This window comes from Culex pipiens, chromosome 2, assembly GCF_016801865.2.
Source record: "Culex pipiens pallens isolate TS chromosome 2, TS_CPP_V2, whole genome shotgun sequence".
NCBI lineage: Eukaryota > Metazoa > Arthropoda > Insecta > Diptera > Culicidae > Culex > Culex pipiens.
The window spans coordinates 29,135,747-29,161,879 of record NC_068938.1 but is presented as its reverse complement, the minus strand read 5'-3'; the positions used below and the strand labels follow the sequence as shown (position 1 = coordinate 29,161,879).

Sequence of the window (26,133 nt, the reverse complement as noted above, 5' to 3'; positions counted from 1 at the left end):
TACAACTAGTTAAAAAATTACACCAGTTAGCACGAGTCGTACATTTATCAATGAGGTTTTTCGAGTTGAATGATGCTGAAAAATCGAGTTTGTATCGAGTTTGTTGAAAAAAACCTTCTTTCATGCATTATGTCGAAATATCGATTAAACATTCTTTGCATTGATTTCACATGAAAAGAGGAATTTTCAAATATATTGATTTTGTAGTAATATTACCGAAAAATAAGGTAATTAAACGAAAAATTCGTCAAGAGACCTGCATATTATTTTCCCCCCAGCAACACGTGCACATGACAAAAAAATCTCCCACGTCAAACCCAATCCCACACAGCTCCCGGTCCCCGGCGCGGATGAGCATCCCTAGCGCGCACACGTCCCATGTATGTGCTTAATTATTGCTGTGCCACGGCACGGCAGATGTTTTGTTTTGTTCGTCCTGCTGCTGGCAAGCGTGCGCGCCGCGTCGTAAGTTTCATCCTAGGTTGAAAGCCTACGGATGTGTGTAAGGGGCCACCACTTCTACGTACGGGGCGCTTTTTTACCACCTCTCGCCACTTCCCTCCGATTCCGAGCCATCTTCCTTCGTTTCGTTTGCTTTTCTCGCTCTTCCTCACACCAAGTTCTAGGCCCGTATGAAGACCATGCTGCTGCTCATTCGTTCTACATAGCTGCTGCTGCTATTATGTATATAAATTCCCAGTTCGGAAGAGGGTCGTAGAGCAGCCGTCGTTTCCCCTAATGTTTTTTTCTTCTTTTCCCTTTGAGGGCCCAGCGTAGCAGCATAGGTACACACAACATAAAAACATAATTTAACAATAGCACATCACGCGGGGTTCGCTCACAAAAGGGTGCTGCTGCTGCTGCTCTCGGCCATTATTTACTTCCTCCGGGATCAACCAAAGTGTCCTCCCCAGGAATCGCGACAACGCAAGTGGATTACGCGAATCCTCCCCCGTCCAACACAATGTAAACACAGAGTCACTGCTCCAGTCCGGGTTTTATCTACCCCACACGACTCCGATAACCTCCCGTCGCGACCACCCCGAGGCCACTTCCCCCTGCAGAACGCTCACGCAATCCACACTCCACTCCCTTCTGCAAGCAACAGCAAGCACCTCTGTCCCGCTCAAAAATCGCACCTTTCCACCCGGAAACCCAACCAACCTTCACGATCCGCGGCTCACTCGACACTTCCGGCGCACTTTGCCGCCGATTCCGGACACTCCCGACCGCTTTTGACTCGCTTTTAGGGCACGATTTTGGGCTGTGCGCGCTAGCTCCTCGAAACACGGGCGACTATTTTGAACGGCTGAAAATTTGAAACCTTCGGCAAACCAACCAACACTGACAGGCGCGTGCGAGCGTGCGCTTGTGTTGGTGTCAAAAGTGACGTTTGGTGAGGCGACGCGTCGAAAAGGCTTTTCTTCGCGTGTGAGGTTGAGAAAGGGCGCGAAGCAGGCACAGTGGGAAAAGCATGAAAAATTCTTAAATTCTTAAATTCTTAAATTCTTAAATTCTTAAATTCTTAAATTCTTAAATTCTTAAATTCTTAAATTCATAAATTCTTAAATTCTTAAATTCTTAAATTCTTAAATTCTTAAATTCTTAAATTCTTAAATTCTTAAATTCTTAAATTCTTAAATTCTTAAATTCTTAAATTCTTAAATTCTTAAATTCTTAAATTCTTAAATTCTTAAATTCTTAAATTCTTAAATTCTTAAATTCTTAAATTCTTAAATTCTTAAATTCTTAAATTCTTAAATTCTTAAATTCTTAAATTCTTAAATTCTTAAATTCTTAAATTCTTAAATTCTTAAATTCTTAAATTCTTAAATTCTTAAATTCTTAAATTCTTAAATTCTTAAATTCTTAAATTCTTAAATTCTTAAATTCTTAAATTCTTAAATTCTTAAATTCTTAAATTCTTAAATTCTTAAATTCTTAAATTCTTAAATTCTTAAATTCTTAAATTCTTAAATTCTTAAATTCTTAAATTCTTAAATTCTTAAATTCTTAAATTCTTAAATTCTTAAATTCTTAAATTCTTAAATTCTTAAATTCTTAAATTCTTAAATTCTTAAATTCTTAAATAGAGTTATCTACGTTATCTTATAACTTATAAAAAAGTTTAAAAATTAAATAATACTTATTTTGGGAGATTTAATTTTTGTAAAAATTGTGGATCACCATTTTTTTACGTGTACCATTTTTTTCTGAATGGTCCTCATCAATACCTATAACTTTACCCAAGACACAAAGTCATCCCAAAATAGAGTTATCTACGTGCGCATGTATTGCGTGTACGTACACGAAAAAAAGTGAGGTTAAATTTTGTACCAGCCAGCAAAACAAATGGTGTGCTAGTGTGTGTGAGATCGGGCTTAGATAGCTCTATTGCTTGAAAAGTCTGGAGCAACATTTGAAAGGGGTGGTACGTAGAGATCCTTAATAGGGAGACTGGTCGAAGCGAATTTGACGTACCCAAACAGACACGAGTTTGACGTATCCAAACGAGCATTTGCCTTTACGCCCAGCAAAACTTATCAGTGTTGCCAAGCTCAAAACATACGTTGCCAGATCGATTTAGCCAGCTTGGACCAGTCTCCCTATTTAGGGTCTCTAGCGGTACGACATTTCTCTTACGGCCTTTCATAACATGCGTTTAAATGGGAGGAAAGCAATGTCGTACCGCCCCTTTCAAATGCACCGTGTAAAAAGTGACAGTTCGTCACTTTTTAGTTTGACTTTGACCAACCAACGGGGTACAAACTAAAAAAGTGTCAAACGAAAAAGTGACCAACCACCGGGGGTTGAGTGTATTTACGTACCATTTTTGGATGAACAGCTGCCAAGAAAAGGTCCTACTTGACAGCTCGTTCCAAGGGGACGATCTTTCATAAAATATTGTCTCGTCAATTTATTTTTAGTTTTTGCATGAAAACTTGTATAAAAATGAAAAAAAGTGGTCAGAAATGTTTTTAATCGAGTTTTTTACCGTTCTTTAGGACCCTATTGAATGTTTCTGCATGCGTGTATTATTGAAAAAAAAATATTGCAATTTTCTCGGGGTGTTAACATGATCTTGTACAAAAAGGCCTTTTCGCGCGCGGGAACACGATCCGCTGCTGTTTGTTATCGTGTTTCTCAACAAAATTGATTAATATTGAAAAGAGTGAATAAAATTGTACAAAATGACTTCAAATAAGCACTTTTTCGTTTTACAAGGTATGTTTGATCAATTAAGATGACTGAAGTTCAACTGATCATCTTTAACTCTTTAAAGATCCACCAAAAGCGGAATCTACGGAAGAAGATCTCAACATCGTCACGTTCCGAAACCCGGCAACGGGCAAATCATGCAAATATCTTTTGCGCAACGAGAACCGGGACCTTTACGAGCTGTGTTGCTTCTCGGAGCCGAACCGGTCATGGTTCATCAACGACACGGTCTGCTCCAACGGGAAAATCTTCGTTCCAACCCGTGTGGATCCTTTGTTTCTGGTCATCCCTTACTTGGAGAAGAGCTGCACCAGCAAGGCCGTTCCGTTGGACCAGTTTCTGGTGGACGATGAGTTCCCGCACACGACGAAGCTGGTCAACGTTCTTGCGGCGGGAGCTCAGTTGAGCATGATTGCCGATGAGAAAAAAGCCGGAGACATTCGGGCGTACAAATTCAACGAGGAAAAGGTCATGGATTGGCTCAAGCGGAAGTGCACCCGGTTGGAGAAGGCACTCGGGGTGGAGCGCAAGTTTGCCCGGTCACACAACTTTGTCAAGGAGGAGAAGGAGAACGAAGTGGACGTGAAGGGTGAAATGATGCACTACGCTCACGGGATCATTTCGGATTATTTGAGTCTGGAGTTGAGCAAGAAGCTGGCCACCGTTATTGGGCTTCCGGAGGAGAAGGTCGTCAACAAGCGGAAGTCGACGGTGGAGCTGGAGGCCAACCAGATCAAGAAAATTAAGAAGGAGGAAAGCTACGAAACGACTCCGATCAAGAGCGTCGATAAAAAGGTAAGTGCCAGATCGAAGGCCCTCGCGAAGGCGGCCAGCGGAACGAAAAGTATTTCCAGCTTTTTCAAGAAGTGAACTTTTTTATTGTTTTGTTGTTTCTATTGTGAAGCGTCGGTTAAATTAACTTAAACAATATAATATGGCTAACAGTGAAAGAACTCGTTCTTATTTAGGGATTAACTAGTAGGTCCAGGTTGTTCCTGCTGTTGACACAGCGTAACTAGACGTTCCTTAAAGAGAAAGAAAGCCCTGCTAATTATTAATCTTACACTCGTTCAACGCTAATCTTACCTGCGCCCCCTGCAAAATGTTCATAATCACGACGACCTTCTGCTTCACGTGCACCATTCGCTTGAACTTCTCGTGCAGCTGGGGATCGTTCTCAAAGTTTAGGTTCTTCATCTCCACCGACAGCTCGTCCAGCTGCTGGCGCAATTCTAGCTGGCTCAACCGGGCCCGCCTGATGTTATTGTCCAGGTCGTCGATGACGGGCTTGAACAGCCGGAAGAAGCCCTCCGTCAGGATGTCCCGGGTGGGGTTTTCGCACAGATTCTCCGTGTTGTCCGTGGGGTCCTCGTCCTCGTCCCCGATGGACGTGACGGAACTATCCGAGTGGTCGTCGTTCATCGTTGTCAAATGTGATTTTTAAATTTAGTTTAAAGCGATGATGCCTTTCACGAAGCAAAACAGAAATTATCGATTAGAGATGATGTCAACAACACAGAGTTTGTTTTGTTTGAATGTATTAGTGGTGCCCGATTAGTAATGATAACCCAACATAACATGTTGTAATGTCATATAACAAATTGTGTTTTCAGCAAGTTTTCAGTTCGAAGAGAATAGTTTTTTTGAAGGTAAATTTTATGATCCTATTTTTATCCAATATCCAAGTTTTCACGAATTTTGTACAATAATTCCTTATGGAAGAAATTGTCATACAATGAATTTCTTTTTCACTCGAATCCGGCGCTCCATTTCTGACTTTCTTTCATAATTTATAGTCGGATCACGTAGTCTAATAACTTAAAACAGTTTTGTTCAGGTTTAAAGTTATTTATTGTATAGTAAGAAGTTTTAATTACATTTTTCGCTTTTTTATTCACCCATAGCTTCTTGACTGTGCAGTTTATATCACTTGAATTTTATTTCTCTCTGAAATTGGAATCAAGTTTAAGTTATGTGATGAAAACAAATGTTTAACAGATATTTATATAAATATTCTAAAGAAGTAATTCTAACGTAAGCATTGTGCACACTTTACTTTCGTCGACTTCCGCCACCTCCGGCCAGAATCGTAGCAATTCGAATAAAAATGTTCATGGTATCCATGTAAATCGACATTGCGCTGAAAATAATTAAGAATCGTTATTGAATTACAAAAGTTTCTTGCTTAAATCTCAACTCACTTATTAACTGGATCGTATGGTCGCATTCCGTACATCGGAGTCAGCTCGGCTCGTTTCACGATCTTTTGCGTGTCGTACAGCAGGAAACCACTGAACAGGAGCAGCCCTCCGTACAGCGAAAGGGACGCGATTCCCGCGCCCAGTGCCGTGGTCGGAGGCAAAAACATCGAAGCCATCGACGAAGCAAACACCACGCCCAGTCCGATGGCGAGCGGACCTCCCATGTAGAGGAACTTATCGCTAGGCGCACAAACGGCCACCGTCGAAAGACCTCCGACGACTCCGGCCGTGTACCACGCGGCCCTCGTCAGGATCGGCCCACCGATAAAGCAAATCGGAGCAATTACCGCTCCCAGAATGGCCGAGTGTGCGATCCAAGCGGCCTGTTTGGCGCCAAATCCTGGACTGTACGGCAACGACTGGGCGAGCATTCCGGATCCGATCATCACTGCGAACGTGCCGAGGATCGACTGCAGAATAACCAACAAAGATTAGTTTCAGGAAAATCTCTTAACGTTCAAACCCGCACTTACCATCCAACCATTCCTCGAGACCAGGTTCAGCAGCGTGGGGCTGCGGAAAACGGCCACCGCACTTGCGGCCGAAATGCCCAACGATCCGGCAAAGTACAGATAGGTGTCCCGAACGCGCTCCCTCACAAACTCTGGCCACGCGTGGGAATTCTCCAGCGTACTGGCGCCGTTTCCAAAGCCGAGTCCGTAAAAGCAAAGCGCCCCAATGCCGAGGGCCGCTCCTCCCGCAAGGGCTCCCTTGCCCAGTGAGTAAGCATTTGGTCCGGGTGGTGCCATGGCGCGCTCGCGAAGAGTTTGCCGCTCGGCGCGGGTTGTCCAGGTGGATCCGCCCTTAACATCGCGCGCGTACTGCCGGACGCCGACCGTTTGGGGACGCTTCGGGACCTGCTGCAGGGCGGTCTTGAGCAATGGCGTAGACACGAAGGTGCGACCACTGCACGCTAGCCGGGACAGCATCTTGAATTTTGACTTGTGTTGTTTTTGTCCTGTGGGAATTTGATTGAAAATTTAAATTTCATCATTTTAGGAAACTTACTTTAAGCAGGTAAACAAGTTATGCAATTTGAATCATCAGTTTCAGATTAGAATGCCAGGACAAGGAAAATGCTTGTCATCAAAATATTTTCCTCGATGGCATTTTCTAGAAATTTTCCTCCCTGTTACTACATTGAAGATGATGCAATTCTGGAGAAAAATCCTGTTCCCGAACAATTTTACATACCTTTGAGGGCTCTTCCTTGGTATCACAACTTGCTCCAACAATAAAACACGGAATTTGGTTTTTCACGTCGAAATTAAAAAATCTTTTGCGTATTTTCACGGAAAACTAGATTGAACCTGCGTTGCGGTCGATGTTTTGAAAAGATTTGATGGCGAAATTCGGTGCGTCAAACGAATAAAAACGTGCGGATCCGTTCACATGTGTTGGTGATGATGGATTTGAGAACACAGTTTGTTATTTTGAGCAATTTTTGTTCCAGGGAAAATTTAACTTGTCTTGTTCAACTTTTGCTGTTATGTATTTTAATTTTGTTTACAGTTTATGAACTTATTAAGATGTTGTTTTATCTTTTATGATAGTTTTAGGCTTATGATACAAACTCTTACTGTTATCTTTTACCTAGTGGAAATTCTCGTATGTTTTGTAGGTTAAGCACCCGCTCTTAACTGTATTCAATTTGCTGATTTTCACTATTTAAGCAACTTATTTTGTAAAACTGTTGATAGATACTTGCTTGCTTACTTATTAAACTATTTGTCACTCGATTTCAGTTGAAAACTTTTTTTTATTACACTCAACCCCCGGTGGTTGGTCACTTTTTCGTTTGACACTTTTTTAGTTTGTACCCCGTTGGTTGGTCAAAGTCTCGGTCAAAGTCAAACTAAAAAGTGACGAACTGTCACTTTTTACACGGCGCTTACGAACACTATCAAAACAAACGCCAAACGATCGTTTGACAACAGTGGGTGTCAAACCATCGGGGTTTGAGTGTAACTTAATTGAACGTCAAAATTCTGATATAGCAACATTACAGGCACGATGGAGTTTGATTCGGTTCCCCAAACTTATGTTTTTTCATGTTTTGCTAGCTGCTTTTTAACTTTGGTTGAACATAAATTGCAAGCATTACAAATATTATTATTTTTTCCCTTAGCTACGGCAAGGTCGAGTAGGGGGCCAAAAAAAATTTAGCCGATTTTGCAAAAAAAAAATAAGACCATCCATAAACCACGTGGACACTTTTTTTGGATACAGTCATCCCACATATTCGGAACACCCACAAATTCGGAACACTTTGATGATAATTTGTCAATAGCATGCCAAAACTAGCTTTTCTGTCGACCTTACTATTTTTAGAACCTTCATTTGGACATTATCTTGCTATTTCACTAGTAAAAGTAGTACTTTTTGAGCAAAAAACTTCATTCCAAGACTATTTTGTGCAGAGCAGCAAAACACTGCCTCCAAATGACCTGTTTCATAATTGTGGGTTGTTATTGTGCCTCCCACAATTGTGGAACACCTGAATTTAACTGATATTTTCACAAAAAAAGTTATCAAACCATGTATAAAACATCACTAAGCTTGAGTTTCATTTGTTTCAGTGTGTGAAGTCATTATTTGGTAATAAATATGTACTCCTAGAGAGATCCAAAGTTTGTTTACATTCGTAAGAAAAAAGTGTTCCGAATTTGTGAATTTCAAGGGTCAAAGTAATTCTTCAAAAACTTCATATAAAAGTTAAAATTTGCAGATGTTCGATACAGCATTCGAAAGATCGCAAGAAAAGCTTTCAAATGAAGGTAAAAGCGAATCATTTAGTTCAATTATCGATTTGCTATGATTTTTTGAACATTGGCCGATCTGGAAACCGTTCCGAATATGTGGGATGACTGTATATCATTTAATTTCACACAAAAAAAATGTTCAAAAAATATAATAAAAAAAATAAAAAAATTAACTACAGTTTTTAAATTTCTTGCAAAAATTTTATAATACAAATATTAAAAAAAAACACAAAATTTCAAAATTCTTTGACGTGAAATTCAAATATTCAACAATAACAACATCAAAATTTATCAATTTAAAATAATAAAATATTAAAATTCTAAAATTTAAATTTATTTTGAAAAAAATCACACGTTCAAAAGTTTAACAACTCAAAAATTCAAAAGCTCAAAAATAAAAATAAAGCAGCAAGAAAAATTTCTAAAACCTAAATAAAAAAATCGAGAGTTCAAAAATTTAAAAAGGTTACATGGGTTTTCCGTCTAAAAAGAGACTTAAAAAAAAGTTAGATGTAAATTTTCTGTAATTCAAGATGGCGATGTTTATAAATTTAAGAAAAACTTTTGATGCTTTTAAACTTTTTTTTTGAAGTTTTGATTTTTTGTGGTTTTTAATTCTGAATTTTTGGATGTTATGTTTCAAATTATTTTTGATTTTTTTTTAAATAATTCAAAGAAATCTTTCTATGTTTTCTTTGATCAATTCAAGCAAAACAGTGTAAAATGGCCAAAGCCGAAGCGTACACAGACAGTCTATTCTGCTCGTTTCTAATGTAAACATCAACTCTAGACTAAATTTAAAAAAGGACCTATCTGCATAGAAACCCAAGACCGGTAGGTTGTTTTGAAAATTTAATCTAGAACTAACGTGAGCAGGAAAGACTATTTATTTACACTTAGAATTTTACATTGTTTTGCTTGATTGTTGGGGGAAAAATACATACAAAGATTGAAATATTATAAAAATCAAAAAAAAAAGTTAAAAATTAAAAAAATCGAGAATTCATAAAATTCAAAAAAATCAGAAAATAAAATATTCATAAATTCTAAAGTTCAAGATCCTTTTTAATGTTGCCATGTAAGATTATAGAAAATCAGATAACTTTGGAACATTTTTGTACCATTTAAAAAAAGTAAAGCATGTATTTCCCCTTACTAACTACAGTCGACTCTCTGGCTGTCGATCTTCTCGATATCAATATTGCTCCATCTATCGATGAATTCTTCAGTCCCTTTAAACTGCATACTTCGTTTGGTTTTATTCCTCGATATTTTCTCTTGCTTGAAAGATCTCTTCCTCGACGGTCCCTTGGATTCTGTTTGCTTTCACTTTCTCATGGCTTGCATAGACATTTTTCTTGGCGAAACGAAGCTTTGAAGGGTGTTTGACATTAGTTTGTTTTTGTTTGATGGACGTTGCCATGATTCTCTTCCATACCTGGGTATCAAGAAAAAAATATTTTCAATCGAGTCTTCATTTTGCATCGTTCTGTAAACTGATGATTCTCTTCCTCGACGGTCCCTTGGATATTGACAACCAGAGAGTCGACTGTATTTATAACCAGCATTTTTTTGTGTTTTTTGTTTAACAGTCCCTCGGAAAAATTGTTTAAAAGGCCTCGGAAAAATTTCACTCCGTTGTCGAGCTTAAGTATGACTCCTAAACTACGCCAAAGTTATTTATCTAGAATTTTTCAATCCAAGATGGCGGCCAAAATGGCGGTGATGAAATATTGAAAAAAATCATTTTGAAATTTAATAGGCTTATAACTGTTCAAATTTTTTCAAATGGGGTCAAAAAATCAAAAAAATCAAACCATCCACATTAACGACCCCCGGGTCTTTTGTGGTCTCTATTGCAAGTTTCTGCTCGAACCTAGGAGTCCGAAGGCTTGAATGGGGAGAGCACGCAAACCTCTTTTTACTCCAAGGAACCTTCCACCCCAGTGTTTGAACTGACGACCTTTGGATTGCGAGTCCAACCGCCGCCAGCGATTCCACCGGAGTAGGCTTGGTTTGGTGTGTTGTTTGTACTTATGGCATGGAGACGACTCCTACACCTGGAATGACTTAACGGCCTAACAACCAAGGCCGGGACCGACATTTTACTTCCTCATCCGATGGAAGGTTTTTTCAAATGGGGTCGTAGAACTCGAATTTAATGTTAAAATGAAGAAAAAAAAAACAATACGAATATTATTTTTTTTTGTTCGTTATTCGATTATCCGAAGTCCCATAAAAGCTTTCGGATAATCGAAACATGGGATAATCGAGTCTGGACTGTATATTGTTAATTTATCTAGAAGTCCCAATTTAAAATGTTTCACATTTTCACACAAAATATAACAAAACGTTTTCTTAAAAACGTCTTTTCAAGACGATTCTTTTGTCACATTGAATGTAAATAATACCAATACCAACAAAAACTATGCTTGTATTTGTAGTCTGTTTACATTTTTTGTTTTCACAATCTTAAATGTGACAGCACTAACACAGACGTGGTGTTAAGATTCGTCACAACTTCACTTTACTAGAAACCTGTCAAAAGTTTTTGAGTCATCCATATTGGTAAATCTTTCGTACACTTCGTAGAACCAAAGGGGCTCTTTTTCTCCAAAAGTGGTGGAATTTTGGTGTAAATTTCGCGTTTCGCGTGCGAAATTTACATTGGCTCGTTGCGTTGATTCGGCAAACCATTTCGGAACGGTCCAAATGGTGTGAAAACAGGCTAAACTGTTGTGCTGAGTGCCCCCCCACCTTCGACTGGACATATATTTTTTCGCTCTGCACGGGGCACTGTGTGAAAATCCGTGTCCGAACGATCGAAGAACAAGGTGCTGCACCACGGCTCAGACCAGTCGTCATCACATCGTCATTCCAAGGAAGCCCCAAGGTTGTCCATTTGCTGGAGCAAAATTAGGAGGAAAGCATAGCAAAAACGTGAGTCTGGTAAAAGGTCGCTCCTTGCAAGATGACGAATGCGGACATGATGTGAAATGGTAATTCGATTGTGCCTCCCCCAATTACCGCGAAAGAGTGGGGACTTTTGCAAATCATTTAAAATATGCATTCCCCTCTTCCACGCAAATTAGTAGCCGTCAGTCGTGACGGGAAGTTTATAGAGCTTTATGACGTTTCGCGTACACACACTAGCGCACCATTTGATTTTGCTGGCCGGACAAAATTTAACCTCACTTTTTTTCGTGTACGTACACGCAATACATACGCACGTAGATTGCTCTATTGAAACATGATCGAACAATAACAAAGACGACGCTCTTTATCGGGGAAGCCAAATCAGTTTCTCCTTTTCTCAGAGTATTGATTTTATCAGACTAAATAGTTTTTTTAGGCGTACATTGACCACATCATTTCGTTGAGTGTAGATTAGTGCTAGTTTGCTTCCTTGTCGCAGTTTTTCGTCACTGCTTGCGTTTTTAAAGCTTGTGGAATGAACCCATTTCATGTGCTGTGTATGCAATGAATAGCTCTAGTCCAGTGTACTTTGTAGTCTGTACAAAAGTGATTGTTGCGCATTTACTCGAGAACTGAGTCACGAGTGTGAAGCGATAGTTGGATGATTATCAGTTAATTGCTGAAGCATTTTTTTGCACGTTTTTTATGAACGTTAATAGCAAATCTGCGAGGTAAATTAAATTTGTGAAATTTAATAACATCTTCAAGTTGAACATAAAATTTAGCGTTTTTCTTTTGTTTTGACTATAAGAATATCACTGATAAGAGAACACCATATAGAAGCTACAGACCAAGATTATCTTACTTAAATTTAAATGTGCCATTCTTGCTGATTTTTTTTTATAATATTTAGAGTGTTTTGTACTCCTGAGAAAAAATTTCCCAGAAAGGCATCCTGATTCAGAATCTCAAGTAGGGGAACAGCATCTGATTCCAGCTTTTAACTGAAATCGAGTGATAAATAGCTTAATAAGAAGTGAGCAAGCAAGTTTCTATCAAAAGTTTTGCAAAATTAGTAATTTAAACGGTAAAAATAACCCAATTGGATGGAGTTAGGAGCGAGTGCTTAACCTGCCAAACATAGGTCAATTTACCCTAACTGTTTTCTTTTTTTACAGGGAATCTTTATAGTTTTATTTGATGAAATTGTATTAGAATATTTTTTTATTTTGAAAAACAATCATTTTTTGCCTGGAAACATTTTTACTGGCATAAACTATTTGAGAATATTTCTAGAACAGTCCAAATTTGATTATTCGAAGGTTTGTATGGGACTTCGGATAATCAAATCATGAATTAAAAAATCTTAGTTAAATTTGAAAGGTTGATTGTCTGTTAAATAATAAAAAGTATTTTTTCAATATTTCATCACCGTCATTTTGGTCACCATCTTGGATTCAAACATTCTTTAATCGTTTTAGCGTAGATTAGGAAGTTTAAGCTCGATTCGATTATCCGAAGATTTGCATCTATGTAGTGCAAATAGTGTTTTATTTCATGACTTTTTTTCTCTGGTAAACTTCAATACGAGCAACAATTACGGTCCAGACTAGATTATCCGAAGTTTCGATTGTCCTGAGTTCGATTATTCGAGTTTGCATGGAAATTCAAAAATTGAAAAACAAACAAAAATTGTTTATTTTTTTTAATTTCCCTGTTTAAACATAAAATTGGAGTTCTGCGATCCCATTTTTTAAAAAAATTGAATAGTTGATTGTCCATTGAATTAAACAATCCATTTTTTCAATATTTCATTACCGCCACCGCCGTCTTGGATTTATAAATTCTAAATCCTCTTCTTAGCGTAGTTTTATTGGTCATACTTATGCTCGACAATCAAAAATATGACAGTTTTTTTCGTGGTTCGATTGTCCGAAGTGATATTTTTCCAAGACCTTCGGATAATCGAGTCTGGACTGTAGCAACAATCAAAATCTTTCCGTCTAAAAAAAAAACTTTCCGTCTTCTATCATTTAAAGAGTTTTTTCAGATTCGGCGGATCGAGCTGTTAAATGAGAAACTTTCTGTTAAGAAAGACCTCGAATAATTTTTTTTTCACAGTTAATTTAATGATCCATAATAAAAATTTTGTACTCATATACCAACATTAGATACACCATGAAATTACGTGCTGTTCCTCAAAGTCTTTCCCGAAACACATTTTCTGAAACAAATTTACATCCGTCCAGGGGGTTGGAAACTGTTAGAGCTATAATTATTATGTTACCCAGTAAATCAAAATATATGTTAGTATACTTATTATGTCTTTTACATATCGCCAGTATACTTACCAATATACTGAGAGTACACCCAAAACTGGGCAGCAAGGTCCGAGAGAACAATGGCCTCGAGTCGAGAGAATAGTGGTTCCATTCACGGACACAGAGAACACAGCTTGAGATGAGCGAAAGAACCATTCTCTCGAGGTTCATTTGCAAAAAAAGTTCATCCGTCAAACAAAAAACCAAAAGTGTCGACTACGGGAATCGAACCAGAGACCTTCAACTTACTAACCCTAAGACTTAACTGCCTCTGCCACCACAGCTTGGTGGCTAAGGAGTAGTCAGATGTCGATGTATGACACTTGTTGGAGATTTATTGTTTCATTCAACGAATGAACACATTTGTTATGATGGTGTGAGTTGATAGCATTATTCTTTCGATTTTGGCACTGAGCCCTCAATAAATTTTGAGGGAACGATTCTCACGAGTCTGAATTTTGGGAGTATCTCAATATACTAACAGTTTATTGCTTTTCGGTTAGCATACTAAAAAGTTTACTGGAATATCATTAGTATACTCAGTATTCTTAAGTGCATCTCCAGCGCGGGTAGCAAACATCGAAGCAAATCAAATTTGCACCCGACGTCAACCCCACCGCGGTACCTGTCGCGGTAGCAAATTTGTTCTCAGTTATTCGGGATTTCACTTTGCTACCCGCTATTCTGCTGGTTTGCTACTGCGGCAAATGGAATGATGCACGGAAAACTGAATCATGCACGGAAAAAAATTAAATTGTTTTTTGTGTATAAAAAAATAAAAAAAATGACAAAATAAAAAAAAAATATAAAAAAATAAATTAAAACAAAAATAAAAATTAAAAGAAATATAAAAAATAAAAAAAATAACAAAATAACAAAAATTATTTTTTTTTAAAGATTAAAAAAAATAAAAAAATTAAAAAAAATTATGAAAATTGAAAAAAAATTTATGAAAATTGAAAAAAAAATTAAAAAAATTGAAAAAAAAAATTCAATAATTTTTAGAATTATGAAAAAAAAATTGGAAAAATAAAAAAAATAACGTTTTCATTAAAATATCTGAGATCCGGCCTTTTTTAGAGATTTTGTATTTTTGTATATTTGAATTTTTGAATTTTAAAATTTTTGACTTTTTGAATTTCTGGATTTTTGAATTTGAAATTTTTGGATTTTTTGTATTTTTGAATTTTTCAACTTTTAAATTTCTAAATTTCTAAATATGGGTCATTCCATCTCAACTGTGCACGAAAAAGTGCAAATTTGAAAATTGCCCTCTCCGATCCTGCTCAAATTTGGCAGGGCTGTTGATACTATCAAAACATGCAAGAATCCCGAATTTCATCCAAATCGGACCACCCCCTCCATTTTTGTACCTCCCCATAAAATCGACTTTTTGGCGATTTTTGACCAAACCTCCTAGTTTCAAACGACGATAACTCAGGAACCACAAATCTTAGAGGGTCGGTCTTAGACTCAATTTTGAAGGAAATTGGATGTAGAATCCATTCCCGTGATCAAAATGTCGATTAATTTATTTATTCTACCTGTATTGCGCAATTGAAAACTTTAAATGGCCGTATCTCAAAACACCCCAACTTATTTTTTTTATTTGACCTCACCATCGTGTTCCCCGGCCAATTTTACATAAGAATCACTTATCGACAGAAATGAATATGTTTCGTTCCAGAGATATCGAATTTTAAAGTTCTGTGTTTTCGAGATTACCTACATCAGCTTCATTCGCCGCATCTGCTAGAAGCACACAGGCGGGCCGATCAATATCAGCTACCTGTTGTTCTGGGAGATGAATAATTTAATTTAAATTTTAAAAAAATTACGCAAATATTTATTCAAATGGCTGATACCTACCTTGATCAATCTATTTTTGTGAAAGGAATATTTATTGGGTTATTTTGAATGCACCGTTTTTTTACGTGTTGCTAACCGTTTCAGAGTACCTCCGAGGCCATGACTAGGGCCTTTATCATGGGCGGTAGCAAAATAGTGCCATTCAGCAAAAACCCCAAAACCTGCTTTATTATTATTATTATTATCATTATTATAGTTTACTATTGACACTTTACCATAATTTGGCAAATCTGATTTATGGTTTAAAAGATTGATCATATTAAATCAATTTTTATATTGTTAGCCAGCTCCATTTGATTGAAAGATGATTTTGGTCAAAGTACATTTAATTTAAAAAAATCTTCATACGTGAGGACAGCAGCCATGAAAGAAGAAAAAAACACTGTTGTTCGGACGGTGTCGAAATCATCGCAACTAAATTTGGGGAATTAGCCGCTTTGAAGCAGATCAAACTTTGTGATTTGCTTACATTTTTCAATTTTATACTTTCCAGAAATCCTTTTCCTACTCCTTGTGATCGTCCTTCACTAGAATACAACGTATCAACAAATTTTATTCATTTTAATTCATATTTTTTACTCAATAATGTATCGTGCACTTGTGTGTGTGTCGTTATTGCTCTGTCCTGTGGGTTAGCACAGAAATTCATTTCATTATTTTTTTTGAGCAGATATTTCGCGATTATTCGCGATTAAACTTCAGTTTCCTACAGTGTTATACAGTTAATTTTTGCCCAATTTGGTAAAGATTATTTATGATAAAATATTATTTCAATAAATGACCAGGTAGCAGTTATTGATCGGCCCGCCTGTGTGCTTCTAGCAGATGCGGCGAATGAAGCTGATGTAGGTAATCTCGAAAACACAAAACTTTAAAATTCGATATCTCTGGAACGAAACATATTCATTTCTGTCGATAAGTGATTCTTATGTAAAATTGGCCGGGGAACACGATGGTGAGGTCAAATAAAAAAAATAAGTTGGGGTGTTTTGAGATACGGCCGTTTCAAGTTTTCAATTGCGCAATACAGGTAGAAAAAATAAATTATTCAACCTTTTGATCACGGAAATGGATTCTACATCCAATTTCCTTCAAAATTGAGTCTAAGACCGACCCTCTAAGATTTGTGGTTCCTGAGTTATCGTCATTTGAAACTAGGAGGTTTGGTCAAAAATCGCCAAAAAGTCGATATTTTGGGGAGGTACAAAAATGGAGGGGGTGGTCCGATTTGGACGAAATTCGGGATTCTTGCATGTTTTGATAGTATCAACAGCCCTGCCAAATTTGAGCAGGATCGGAGAGGGTAATTTTCAAATGCTGTTCCGCTTCAGATGGAATGACCCATATTTGAATTTTTAATTTTTTGAATTTTTAAAATTTTGAGTTTTCGAATTTTTGAATGTTGAATTTTTTGAATATTTGAAAAAAAGCTATTTAAACGCATTTTTAAATCTTTGTATTTTTGCATTTTTGAATTTAAAAATTTTCAATTTTTTAACTTTTTGAATTTTCGATTTTTTTAAATTTTCAATTTTTTGAATCCTACAAAAATCTCCGAAACACGCATTCAAAACTTTGCTTCCGGCTTGCCGGTACTTGTCGGTATCAGAAAATGAGTACCCGACAGGTACCGACACATATTTTTCTTCTACAAAAGAACTTGAGATCAAATTTGATACCTGGGCAAACTCGAGAGCAAATTTGGTGGGAATTAAATCGGGTAGCAAATGGTTTAACTTTCGGCATTTTCGAAAAATGAAATTCTTTGAAATTTTCAATAGGATTAAATAGTTTAAACTTTTACTTACCATTTGTAGGCATGAATCAACACAAAATTATTGATTTTGAAGGTAAACGAGAGCAAAAAATGATAAAAACACCATATTTGCCCCCCGCGGTGGGCTTTTGCTACCCTAGCGGTAGGGATGACGGAGTTTTTTCAAGGTGGCGAATTTGATCTCGGTATTCATGAGCCGGGTGCAAATTTGATTTGCACCTCAGCGCTGGAGATGCCCTAAATAATAATAGAGTTTCCAGTCCCTTGCATCCGTCCTTGAAAAGTTTATATCAGTTGCAATTGGGTCCTAAAATGAAGTTTAAATTTGTGATATTATTGCTCATAACGATAAAGCTTATTTTTCTGAGTACAACGACCCTTTGTACGACCGCAAAGGATTTAAAATGGATTTTTAAGAGCGAGTCCACGAACAGGGCATACCCCTTTGTATGGGACGTCGTTTGGACCTCACCAATCTGCCTGAAATTTTCAGGGGTTGTTTGTACATATAAAACTAGCATCCGGCCAAAATATGAGCACTCTAGGTCAACGGGAAGTGGGGCAAATCGGGACACAAAGTTTGAAGGTTCAAAAACGTCAAAAATCTTAAAAAGGCTATAACTTAGGCAAAATTCAATTTAATTTCAAAATTCAAAATGCATCTTAAAGGGCTTCAAAAATGCAACAAAATGCAGGGTAGAGCATCCGAATTGGTTAATTCTAAAGGGAGTTATTGGCATTTTAGTGAAAAAATAGCATAATTTTCAAACTCAAATAAAAAAGTGTTCCATCCAGATATCAACTCGGATCGACCTGCAGCTTGTAGAGGACATCTGGGACTACCATCTGAGACTGAGAACGCTTTGGGTAAGGCAGTTTAACATATTGAATAGACACTTTTACTTTTAGTGAATTTTTTGGTTGTAAATTTTTGCTCGGGGGACCCCTTAGATCCCATTTTCTGGTGATAATTTTATCATATTCGTGTTCCTGAGACAATTTCACAATAGAAACATACATAAAAATGTATATTATCATCCATTTTAACCCTCTAAAAAAATGAAAGTTTAAAAAAACTTTGATTCACATTTATTTAAAATCAAGTTCGTTTCCAAGGATACTAGATGACATCAGAAAAAAGCAGCTTCTTATTTTTTTTTATCTTTCATTTTTTAAAGGGTTAAAATGGATGATAATATACATTTTTATGTATGTTTCTATTGTGAAATTGTCTCAGGAACACGAATATGATAAAATTATCACCATAAAATGGGATCTAAGGGGTCCCCCGAGCAAAAATTTACAACCAAAAAATTCACCAAAAGTAAAAGTGTCTATTCAATATGTTAAACTGCCTTACCCAAAGCGTTCTCAGTCTCAGATGGTAGTCCCAGATGTCCTCTACAAGCTGCAGGTCGATCCGAGTTGATATCTGGATGGAACACTTTTTTATTTGAGTTTGAAAATTATGCTATTTTTTCACTAAAATGCCAATAACTCCCTTTAGAATTAACCAATTTGGATGCTCTACCCTGCATTTTGTTGCATTTTTGAAGCCCTTTAAGATGCATTTTGAATTTTGAAATTAAATTGAATTTTGCCTGAGTTATAGCCTTTTTAAGATTTTTGACATTTTTGAACCACCAAACTTTGTGTCCCGATTTGCCCCACTTCCCGTTGACCTAGAGTGCTCATATTTTGGCCAGATGCTAGTTTTATATGTACAAACAACCCCTGAAAATTTCAGGCAGATTGGAGATGGTCAATGCGAGATGGGTATGCTTTGCTCGTGGACTCGCTCTTAAAACAATTTTGAAAAATTAATTTCACAGCCTTTCTTGATAGAAAAGGGCTTACCTACTTGACAGCTCGTTCCAAGGGGATCATAGTTAATCCATCGAACAAAAGGTTGTCTCGATAATTTGTATTATGCATTGAAATAATAAAAAAAAGTGATCAGGAATGGGTTTTTAAACGCGTTTTTACCGTTGTACACCTTTAGGTCCTAAGGACCCTATTGAGTGCTTTTAACTTTTGGCAGTGTTGCCGGATTTTCGATATCAAGCCTGAAACTTTGTTGAGTATCCGCCGGATAGAAAACTAAAATTTTTTGAGTATACCGTATACTTGAGGTATTTAATATTAAATACATAATTTCGATAAAAAAAATTGTAAAATTAACAAAAACAAATAAATATAGTAGAAAATCGGGACCCGTGGTGTAGGGATAAGCGTGGTTGCCTCTCACCCAGTCGGCCTGGGTTTGATCCCAGAAGGTCCCGGTGGTATTTTTCGAGACGAGATTTGTCTGACCACGCCTTCCGTCGGACGGGGAAGTAAATGTTGGCCCCGGTCTAACCTAAAGGGTTAGGTCGATAGCTCAGTCCAGGTGTAGGAGTCGTCTCCCTGGGTCCTGCCTCGGTGGAGTCGCTGGTAGGCAGTTGGACTAAACAAATCCAAAGGTCGTCAGTTCGAATCCCGGGGTGGAAGGAAGCTTAGGTGTAAAAAAGGTTTGCAATTGCCTCAACAATCAATCCTTCGGACACCTAGTTTCGAGTAGGAATCTCGCAATCGAGAACGCCAAGGCAATGCTGTAGAGCGAATAATTTGATTTTGATTTTTTGAAAATCTTTATTTCCGAACTGTCGAAAGATATTTCAAAGCTTTACACGATCGCCAAGCAGCAATGCACTGATCGCTACAATTCCATTTCCCAAAGCAATGTTTCACCTGATTTGCAGCAGAACTTTCTTATCACCAGTGCCGCTCAATGTAGGGCGGTTCGGTATAGTTCCGGCACAGTAAACGCCGTTATCGGCAACGTATATGCTAATTTTGCGCGCCATTACCGTTTGCGCAAGGGAACAGCGTTGCAATTGACGACTATTTTCCGTTCTTGGTAGAACCGAATATGCCTTCTAGTGGAATCGCTTTCTGGTTATCGCTGCTGGGAAATTTGTTACGGTAAGGTAGGATTGTTTTTTGAGGTAAAATTTAGTTGCTAAAGCGAACGATTGTTGGCCACGTTGCACGACTGCTTTTGTGGGTGGACGGTTTTTGAGATTGATTTTGAAACATGATTTACTTGGAGGAAATTTCACATCGTGTCCTGGACGGGTTCGATTGGACGTTGGAAAAGAGTATTGTAGTTTTAGTTGGTATTCGCTGGGAGACTAACAATTTGTTACTTTTTCAGTTAGCAACATGTCTGCGGGTCCGTACAACTATTCCTACATATTCAAGTACATCATCATCGGTGACATGGGCGTAGGCAAGAGTTGCCTGCTGCATCAGTTCACCGAGAAAAAGTGTAAGTGTTTATTTTTGTTGACGTGGGACTACGTAGAGTGTGAAGTTTTTTAAAACTTTGTGTAACTTTGCAGTTATGGCAAGCTGTCCGCACACGATTGGCGTCGAGTTCGGCACGCGGATCATCGAGGTCGACAAGCAGAAGATCAAGCTGCAAATATGGGACACGGCTGGCCAGGAGCGGTTCCGTGCCGTTACGCGGTCCTACTACAGGGGAGCCGCCGGTGCCCTGATGGTGTACGACATTACGAGAAGGTTGGTTACGTTCCTGTCTAAGTTAACAACTATAACTTGATGATCTTTACCACAGGTCAACGTACAACCACCTGTCGAGCTGGCTCACCGACACCCGCAACTTGACGAACCCAAGCACTGTGATATTCCTGATTGGTAACAAGTCGGACCTGGAGAGCACCCGCGAAGTTACCTATGAGGAAGCGAAGAAATTTGCCGACGAAAACGGGCTCATGTTTGCCGAGGCTAGCGCAATGACGTGAGTCTTAACCTGGACATTTTTTTAAAAAATAACTCAACTAACAAACTGCTACCCACTTTCAGCGGCCAAAACGTGGAGGAAGCGTTTCTGGAAACGGCCCGCAAGATCTACCAAAGCATCCAGGACGGCCGGCTCGATCTGAACTCGTCCGAGTCGGGCGTGCAGCATAAACCGGCCCAACCCGGTCGCACCTCGCTCACGAGCGACGCCCAGAACAACAAGGACAACTGTTCGTGTTAATCGCTTTCCAAACGGAGACGGATTGTGGCGGAGGAAGAGGAGGAGGTGTAAATCTTTTAGAATGTTTGAACTCGCTCGAAATTTGCACGCGTGCTTCACTAAAAGTAAGTGCGTGCAGAGAACATTTGTCGTTTTGCCAAAGGGAAAATTCCAAGCTGTGTATTGTGGAATGAGGGGGCCGGAATCATCTATCAGTAGAGGTAAAATAGTTATGTATTTGAATACCAGATAACCGACAGTAATTGAACAGAAAGAGTAAATCTGTCCTTGTAGAGTTTATTTGTTGTTAGAATGTTCATTTTCAATTTATGAGTTTACTTTATGAGAGTAGATGTTGTTACTGTTTAGTACACGATTAAAATTTTATAATTTCCCCAAAAATATTTATTAGTTTATCCGTATTAATGCGAGTACTCTCCACATAACTGTAGCAATTCTTGAACAAAATACAAAACCAATTGAGTAAGCAAAAAAGTACATAATCGATGGTCCTACCGACGTAGTCCTTCGTCAAATCAAGATTGATTGTAGATATGTAGCCATAATTTTGCGAACTTACAAGAAATGGAAGCCATTTTAAATTCCCTTCAAACACCGAACAACAAACTTAACCTTACCACTGAATTGTTTTATTGAAATTTTGGAAAACATATAAACCCAAAAACCAAACAGCAAATCTAGCTTTGACTGCAAAATGCAAAAGAAAAACCAACGTTCTTTTCAGTACAAAATACTTTACTCCCAAATCGGCGCGTTTTCTTCACGTTAGAGATATTAAATAATAAAAAAGAATCGATGACAAAAAATATAAAAATAAACTTTATAATAAAAAAAAACCAACTAATATCTAAGTCAAGGAATCGGTGGAAGAGCCCCTCCCAGTAAAAAAAGGTCCATTTACTAGAAATTGTAACCCCTTTCAAACATAAATTTTGAAGCAAAAGGGAGAAAAAATGCTTAGGATGCGAGCAAAAATCGGTACTAAAGTATTAACTCAGAAATATATTTTATTAAACAAACACACACACAGTCCCAAACACAGGGCTTGTCGCGGGTCCCCGACGAGCGATATGAAAAAAAAAACATACTAACGCAAAGTTACGCGAGTAAAAAAAAATAATATATTAATCGCCAAGAAGAAAAAAAAAATAAACGGAAAATGTAAGAAAATTTGAGAACATATAGAAAAAAGAATAAAACTTTAAAAGTGGTTAGATTTCTTCACTTGTGAAAATAAAGCACGTGGTTTTACTGTAAATAAATGACACGAAAAGAAAAAAAATCAAATTTAATTATTCGCTCTACAGCATTGCCTTGGCGTTCTCGATTGCGAGAAACTAGGAGTTCGAAGGCTTGATTGTTGAGGCAATTGCAACCTCTTTTTACACCTTAGCTTCCATCCACCCGGGATTCGAACTGACGACCTTTGGATTGTGAGTCCAACTGCCTACTAGCGACTCCACCGAGGCAGGACCCAGGGAAACAACTCCTACACCTAGACTGAACTATCGATCTAACCCTTTAGGTTAGACCGGGGCCAACATTTACTTCCCCGTCCGACAGACAAATCTCGTCTCGAAAAATGCCACCGGGACCTTCTGCGATCGAACCCAGGCCGACTGGGTGAGAGGCAACCACGCTTACCCCTACACCACGGGTCCCGGCCGCGAAAAGAAAAACCTGTTAAATCAATCTTCGACAGACTCACATCTGAAGTTTTTTTTAATAACCAAATTTTAAGTTTTTGCTTTTTGGGTGTTTTTAACACCCCTGACTCAAGGCGGTTTCAAAAACACCCAAAAAGTAAAAACTGGAAACTTGGTTTATTGGACTTAAAAAAAAACTCCAGACATTGGCGTCATCCACCAATGACGTAGATTTTTTTCGATGATTTTTAGGCATTTTTTACGTGCATTTAGGCGAAGTGAACCGTTTATGCTAAGGCACTTTTAGGTTATAATTTAAACAAAATCTGTATTTTAAATTTTTTTTTAAAGATCAATTATTAAAAATCCGCTCCGTTTAAAATAAAAATAGAAAATTTCATCATAATTCTAAAATATTGTTTCTTAGAGTGGCTTGCCCTAATATTTCCACTATCGATACATCGGAACTTTGTATTTACACAAACTGTAACTTCCAAATCTTCAATATTTTGGATAACTCTTGCAACGATGGGTCGAAAGTGCGAAAATTAACAAAAACTACCCTTTTTACAATCTTCCGGACTTGAATCTAAATCGTTTTGCCTGCCTCACCTCTTTGAGGAAAGGCTATAAAATCCCTCGAAAAATTGACTTATTTATTCCATCTCGTAGACCACCCTTCATGTATACCTATTGACTCAGAATCAAATTCGCAATTCGCAATTTTCAGTGTAAGAACGGGCCTTGACCGATCTTATGCACTAGGTTCCCGACGAACACGCACTGCCCTTACACCTACATCTCACCCTTGCTCTGAGTCAGTACGAGCAGCACGCTAGAACACGCTTTGAGTGTTCGTGCCAGGCATGCACACCTTCTTTTCCGGTTACGCATTTTAACTCAGCCGGGGGTGGTACATTAAGTAGGGTTTGATGTAAGTATAAGCGCCTAACCATTTATAGTGTGCCTATCTACTTTCATTAAAGCAAAAACTGTTTTATTTTTAGTTTGAATTCGAAAACTTATTGTTATTTACTGTGAATTGTTTTCTCCTGAAATCTTCCCTATTGTTGAGTCTGGTTATCTGTTGCTATTTCTTTTGTCGCGGTGTTTTGTTACAATTGTTGGTCCTAAGCATGTTATAAAAGTTTACCAAAAATACAATAGTAATATCTGTGTTAATCCTTTAACAATTGAGTAAGGGCTCAAACCTCACTTGTTTCAAAAAAAAGGGGGGAGATTGAAAACAATTGACAGTAAAAAAGAATTTATTTTATAAAAATTAAGTATCAATAGTAAGAGAATGATGAGCGTATTTTGAAGAATAAAAATGAGAAGCTAGATGTATTAGATGTAAAATTAGACAATAGTTAATAAATAGAGATACAAAACAAGCTTAGATTAATGATAATTTATAGGACAGATAAAGAATTATTCAAATATTCAAATAAATAAATTCGCACAATAAAATCAAAAAAGATTAGGCGAATGATAAATAGACTTGATATTACTAGTACATTAAGGAAAAGTATATTTTTAAGGAAAAAAAAATAAAACATAGTTTGTTACAGCAGTATCAATTGTTAGAAAAGAGTGGAAAAGCTTTGAGAGATAAGAGGATCAAAAGTTAGTAAAATTAAAATCAAATGTTGGATATTAGATAGAAGAATCAGTGAAGAATTGGGAATCAGAAGAGCAAAATAAAAATAGGAGATAGGTGGTAGCTGAGAATGAAGAGAAGAGAAACCCCGTTGTGCGATGTTTCAGGTACATCCACAGCAGTTGACTCAACATACTGCGAATCAAAACAATACCGTCTACAATCACAAATAACTCCCCTTTCTTTTAGCCGTCTCGACTCTGACCCGCGGTGGTCAAAGGTTTACGATCCGTTTCCACAGGCCACCAGCTAGGTCATCATGAAAACCAAGCCAACGTGGAGGTAAGAAAATAGGACACTCGCAAGGAACCAGAGCTATACTGTTCTGATCAAGATAATTCGGATGATCTAACAGAACTACGGATGTAGTTAGTTACGCTCCTTCCAGGATGTTCCTTACGTGGACGTCAACCGAAGAGCACGCAACAAGGTCAGTGCCATTGCATGCTCTTAGGTATCAATCCTTGGCCTGCCTATTGACTCAGAATCAAATTTTGAACAAATGTATGTGGGTGTGTCTGGATGCGGGTCCGTGCACCGAAAAATATGCACACGATTATCTCCGTACTGGCTGAACCGATTTGGACCGTTTTGGTCTCATTCGATCCGTCTTAAGGTCCCACAATACCCTAGTTAATATTATGAAGTTTAGAAAAGTACTTCAAAAATTATGCTAAAAAACGTTTTTAGCTAAACTTCCGAAGATTGTGTATGCTATACATTTTTTGAAAAGTATTTAAAAGACCTTTCCAACGCATTCAAAATATTGAAGTTCTGACAACCTTATCAAAAGTTATAAGTACTTTAATGTTTTTTTTTTGTTTTTGAGGCCGGATCTCAAATATTTTGATAAAAATATGCGAGGAAGGCACCAACCACCTAAAGGTGGATCAAGTAAAGTTTTTAGCATAACTCTTGAGGTACTTATCTAAAACTTGATTCATACCAGGCCCGTAGCCAGGGCTGAAGCCCCCCCCCCATTTTTGGAAGACATATGGGAGAGAGGGAAGAAGAAGAAACGAAGGAGAAAATTATATTCGGTTTATATGAATTGCCGGCAAAATTGTATCGAGCCTTGTATGGAAAAACTTATTTTGAATTCTGGAATGCATGAAGAATTTTAATACAAATAAAACAAAATTATCGACAAAATTGGGAAATTTTAGAGAAATACACATATTTGTGAGTTCAACCCATAAAACAAAATTATCGCTGCTAAACTGAAAAAAAAGTTTATACAAACGTCAGCCTGCATACATTTTGCCTTGTTTGTGAGTTTGCCGCAAGGGACCATCCATAAATCACGTGGATAGTTTGGGGGGGTATGGCGATTGTCCACGCTCCATGCAAAAAAGTTTTTTTTGTAGATTTCCAAAGAAGTGTCCACGTGGTTTGTGGATGGTCCCCAAACAAGTTTGCGAGTTTGGCAAACTGTCAAACACGGCTCCTGGCTCCTTTAGTTAAAAAAAGAAAGAAAGCGAACACGTACCTTTTTTTTTTTTTTTTTTTGGGAGGGTGATCCAGCCGCACATCGTTGATGTCGAAACCTCTAAACTGGGCCCTCGTCCTGTCACGTCCGTCAGTAGTCTTGTCGTACATTACAACTAGAATCAGATCTGCCAATGAATTAGTACACTTCGACCAAATAAACACTGAC

At 37.7% G+C, this 26,133-nt stretch overlaps 5 protein-coding genes across 13 annotated transcripts in view; 2 read left to right on the top strand and 3 right to left on the bottom strand.

Moving 5' to 3' along the window:
- Positions 1-1,323, bottom strand: part of LOC120415537 (myb protein) — a 30,764-nt gene extending 29,441 nt beyond the window's left edge. For 3 of the 5 annotated variants that reach the window (XR_005605211.2, XM_039577100.2, XM_039577104.2), the window contains exon 1: positions 1,165-1,323. The gene's annotated coding sequence lies outside the window, so the exon portion shown is untranslated. The remainder of the gene's footprint in view (positions 1-1,164) is intronic. The other 2 variants (XM_039577103.2, XM_039577101.2) reach the window with 2 other exon arrangements.
- Positions 1,324-3,069: 1,746 nt separating this feature from the next.
- On the top strand, positions 3,070-4,172 carry LOC120415565 (ribonuclease H2 subunit B). The gene is made up of 2 exons (XM_039577140.2): positions 3,070-3,225; positions 3,284-4,172. Exons 1-2 carry the CDS (start codon positions 3,192-3,194, stop codon positions 4,087-4,089), a joined length of 840 nt encoding a protein of 279 aa, XP_039433074.1. The 5' UTR covers positions 3,070-3,191; the 3' UTR covers positions 4,090-4,172.
- Positions 4,105-4,745, bottom strand: LOC120415567 (SNAPIN protein homolog). Of its 2 annotated transcripts, none has more exons than XM_039577144.2 (2): positions 4,306-4,740; positions 4,105-4,244 (listed from the first exon to the last, which is right to left on the bottom strand). In XM_039577144.2, exons 1-2 carry the CDS (start codon positions 4,639-4,641, stop codon positions 4,191-4,193), a joined length of 390 nt encoding a protein of 129 aa, XP_039433078.1. In that variant the 5' UTR covers positions 4,642-4,740; the 3' UTR covers positions 4,105-4,190. The 2 variants fall into 2 exon arrangements, with proteins under 2 accessions (XP_039433078.1, XP_039433079.1); XM_039577145.2 differs by having other exon boundaries at positions 4,128-4,263; positions 4,306-4,745.
- A 306-nt stretch (positions 4,746-5,051) lies between these two features.
- Positions 5,052-6,831, bottom strand: LOC120415564 (growth hormone-inducible transmembrane protein-like). Of its 2 annotated transcripts, XM_039577137.2 has the most exons (5): positions 6,675-6,831; positions 5,954-6,438; positions 5,421-5,890; positions 5,276-5,359; positions 5,052-5,166 (listed from the first exon to the last, which is right to left on the bottom strand). In XM_039577137.2, exons 2-5 carry the CDS (start codon positions 6,407-6,409, stop codon positions 5,157-5,159), a joined length of 1,020 nt encoding a protein of 339 aa, XP_039433071.1. In that variant the 5' UTR covers positions 6,410-6,438; positions 6,675-6,831; the 3' UTR covers positions 5,052-5,156. The 2 variants fall into 2 exon arrangements, with proteins under 2 accessions (XP_039433071.1, XP_052565058.1); XM_052709098.1 differs by having other exon boundaries at positions 5,052-5,359.
- A 3,953-nt stretch (positions 6,832-10,784) lies between these two features.
- Positions 10,785-22,180, top strand: LOC120415566 (ras-related protein Rab-14). 3 transcript variants are annotated; one of them, XM_039577143.2, is made up of 5 exons: positions 10,785-11,191; positions 20,322-20,435; positions 20,509-20,689; positions 20,745-20,927; positions 20,993-22,180. In XM_039577143.2, the coding sequence occupies exons 2-5, from the start codon at positions 20,330-20,332 to the stop codon at positions 21,168-21,170; spliced, it is 648 nt and encodes a 215-aa protein (XP_039433077.1). In that variant the 5' UTR covers positions 10,785-11,191; positions 20,322-20,329; the 3' UTR covers positions 21,171-22,180. The 3 variants fall into 3 exon arrangements, with proteins under 3 accessions (XP_039433077.1, XP_039433076.1, XP_039433075.1); XM_039577142.2 differs by having other exon boundaries at positions 10,786-11,182; XM_039577141.2 differs by lacking the exon at positions 10,785-11,191 and adding an exon at positions 20,110-20,265.
- The last annotated feature ends 3,953 nt before the right edge of the window (positions 22,181-26,133 follow it).

Excerpts from the sequence above, each read along its gene's own strand:
- LOC120415567 (XM_039577144.2), bottom strand. The coding sequence starts at position 4,641 with ATGAACGACGACCACTCGGATAGTTCCGTCACGTCCATCGGGGACGAG. Across the intron at positions 4,245-4,305 it reads ACATTTTGCAGGGGGCGCAG|GAACGTCTAGTTACGCTGTG; the intron begins GTAAGATTAGCG and ends TTTCTCTTTAAG.
- LOC120415564 (XM_039577137.2), bottom strand. The coding sequence starts at position 6,409 with ATGCTGTCCCGGCTAGCGTGCAGTGGTCGCACCTTCGTGTCTACGCCA. Across the intron at positions 5,891-5,953 it reads TCTCGAGGAATGGTTGGATG|TCGATCCTCGGCACGTTCGC; the intron begins GTAAGTGCGGGT and ends GTTATTCTGCAG. Across the intron at positions 5,360-5,420 it reads CCATACGATCCAGTTAATAA|CGCAATGTCGATTTACATGG; the intron begins GTGAGTTGAGAT and ends AATTATTTTCAG.
- LOC120415566 (XM_039577141.2), top strand. The coding sequence starts at position 20,202 with ATGATTTACTTGGAGGAAATTTCACATCGTGTCCTGGACGGGTTCGAT. Across the intron at positions 20,266-20,321 it reads CGATTGGACGTTGGAAAAGA|TTAGCAACATGTCTGCGGGT; the intron begins GTATTGTAGTTT and ends TTACTTTTTCAG. Across the intron at positions 20,928-20,992 it reads GCCGAGGCTAGCGCAATGAC|CGGCCAAAACGTGGAGGAAG; the intron begins GTGAGTCTTAAC and ends ACCCACTTTCAG.
- LOC120415565 (XM_039577140.2), top strand. The coding sequence starts at position 3,192 with ATGACTTCAAATAAGCACTTTTTCGTTTTACAAG. Across the intron at positions 3,226-3,283 it reads GCACTTTTTCGTTTTACAAG|ATCCACCAAAAGCGGAATCT; the intron begins GTATGTTTGATC and ends AACTCTTTAAAG.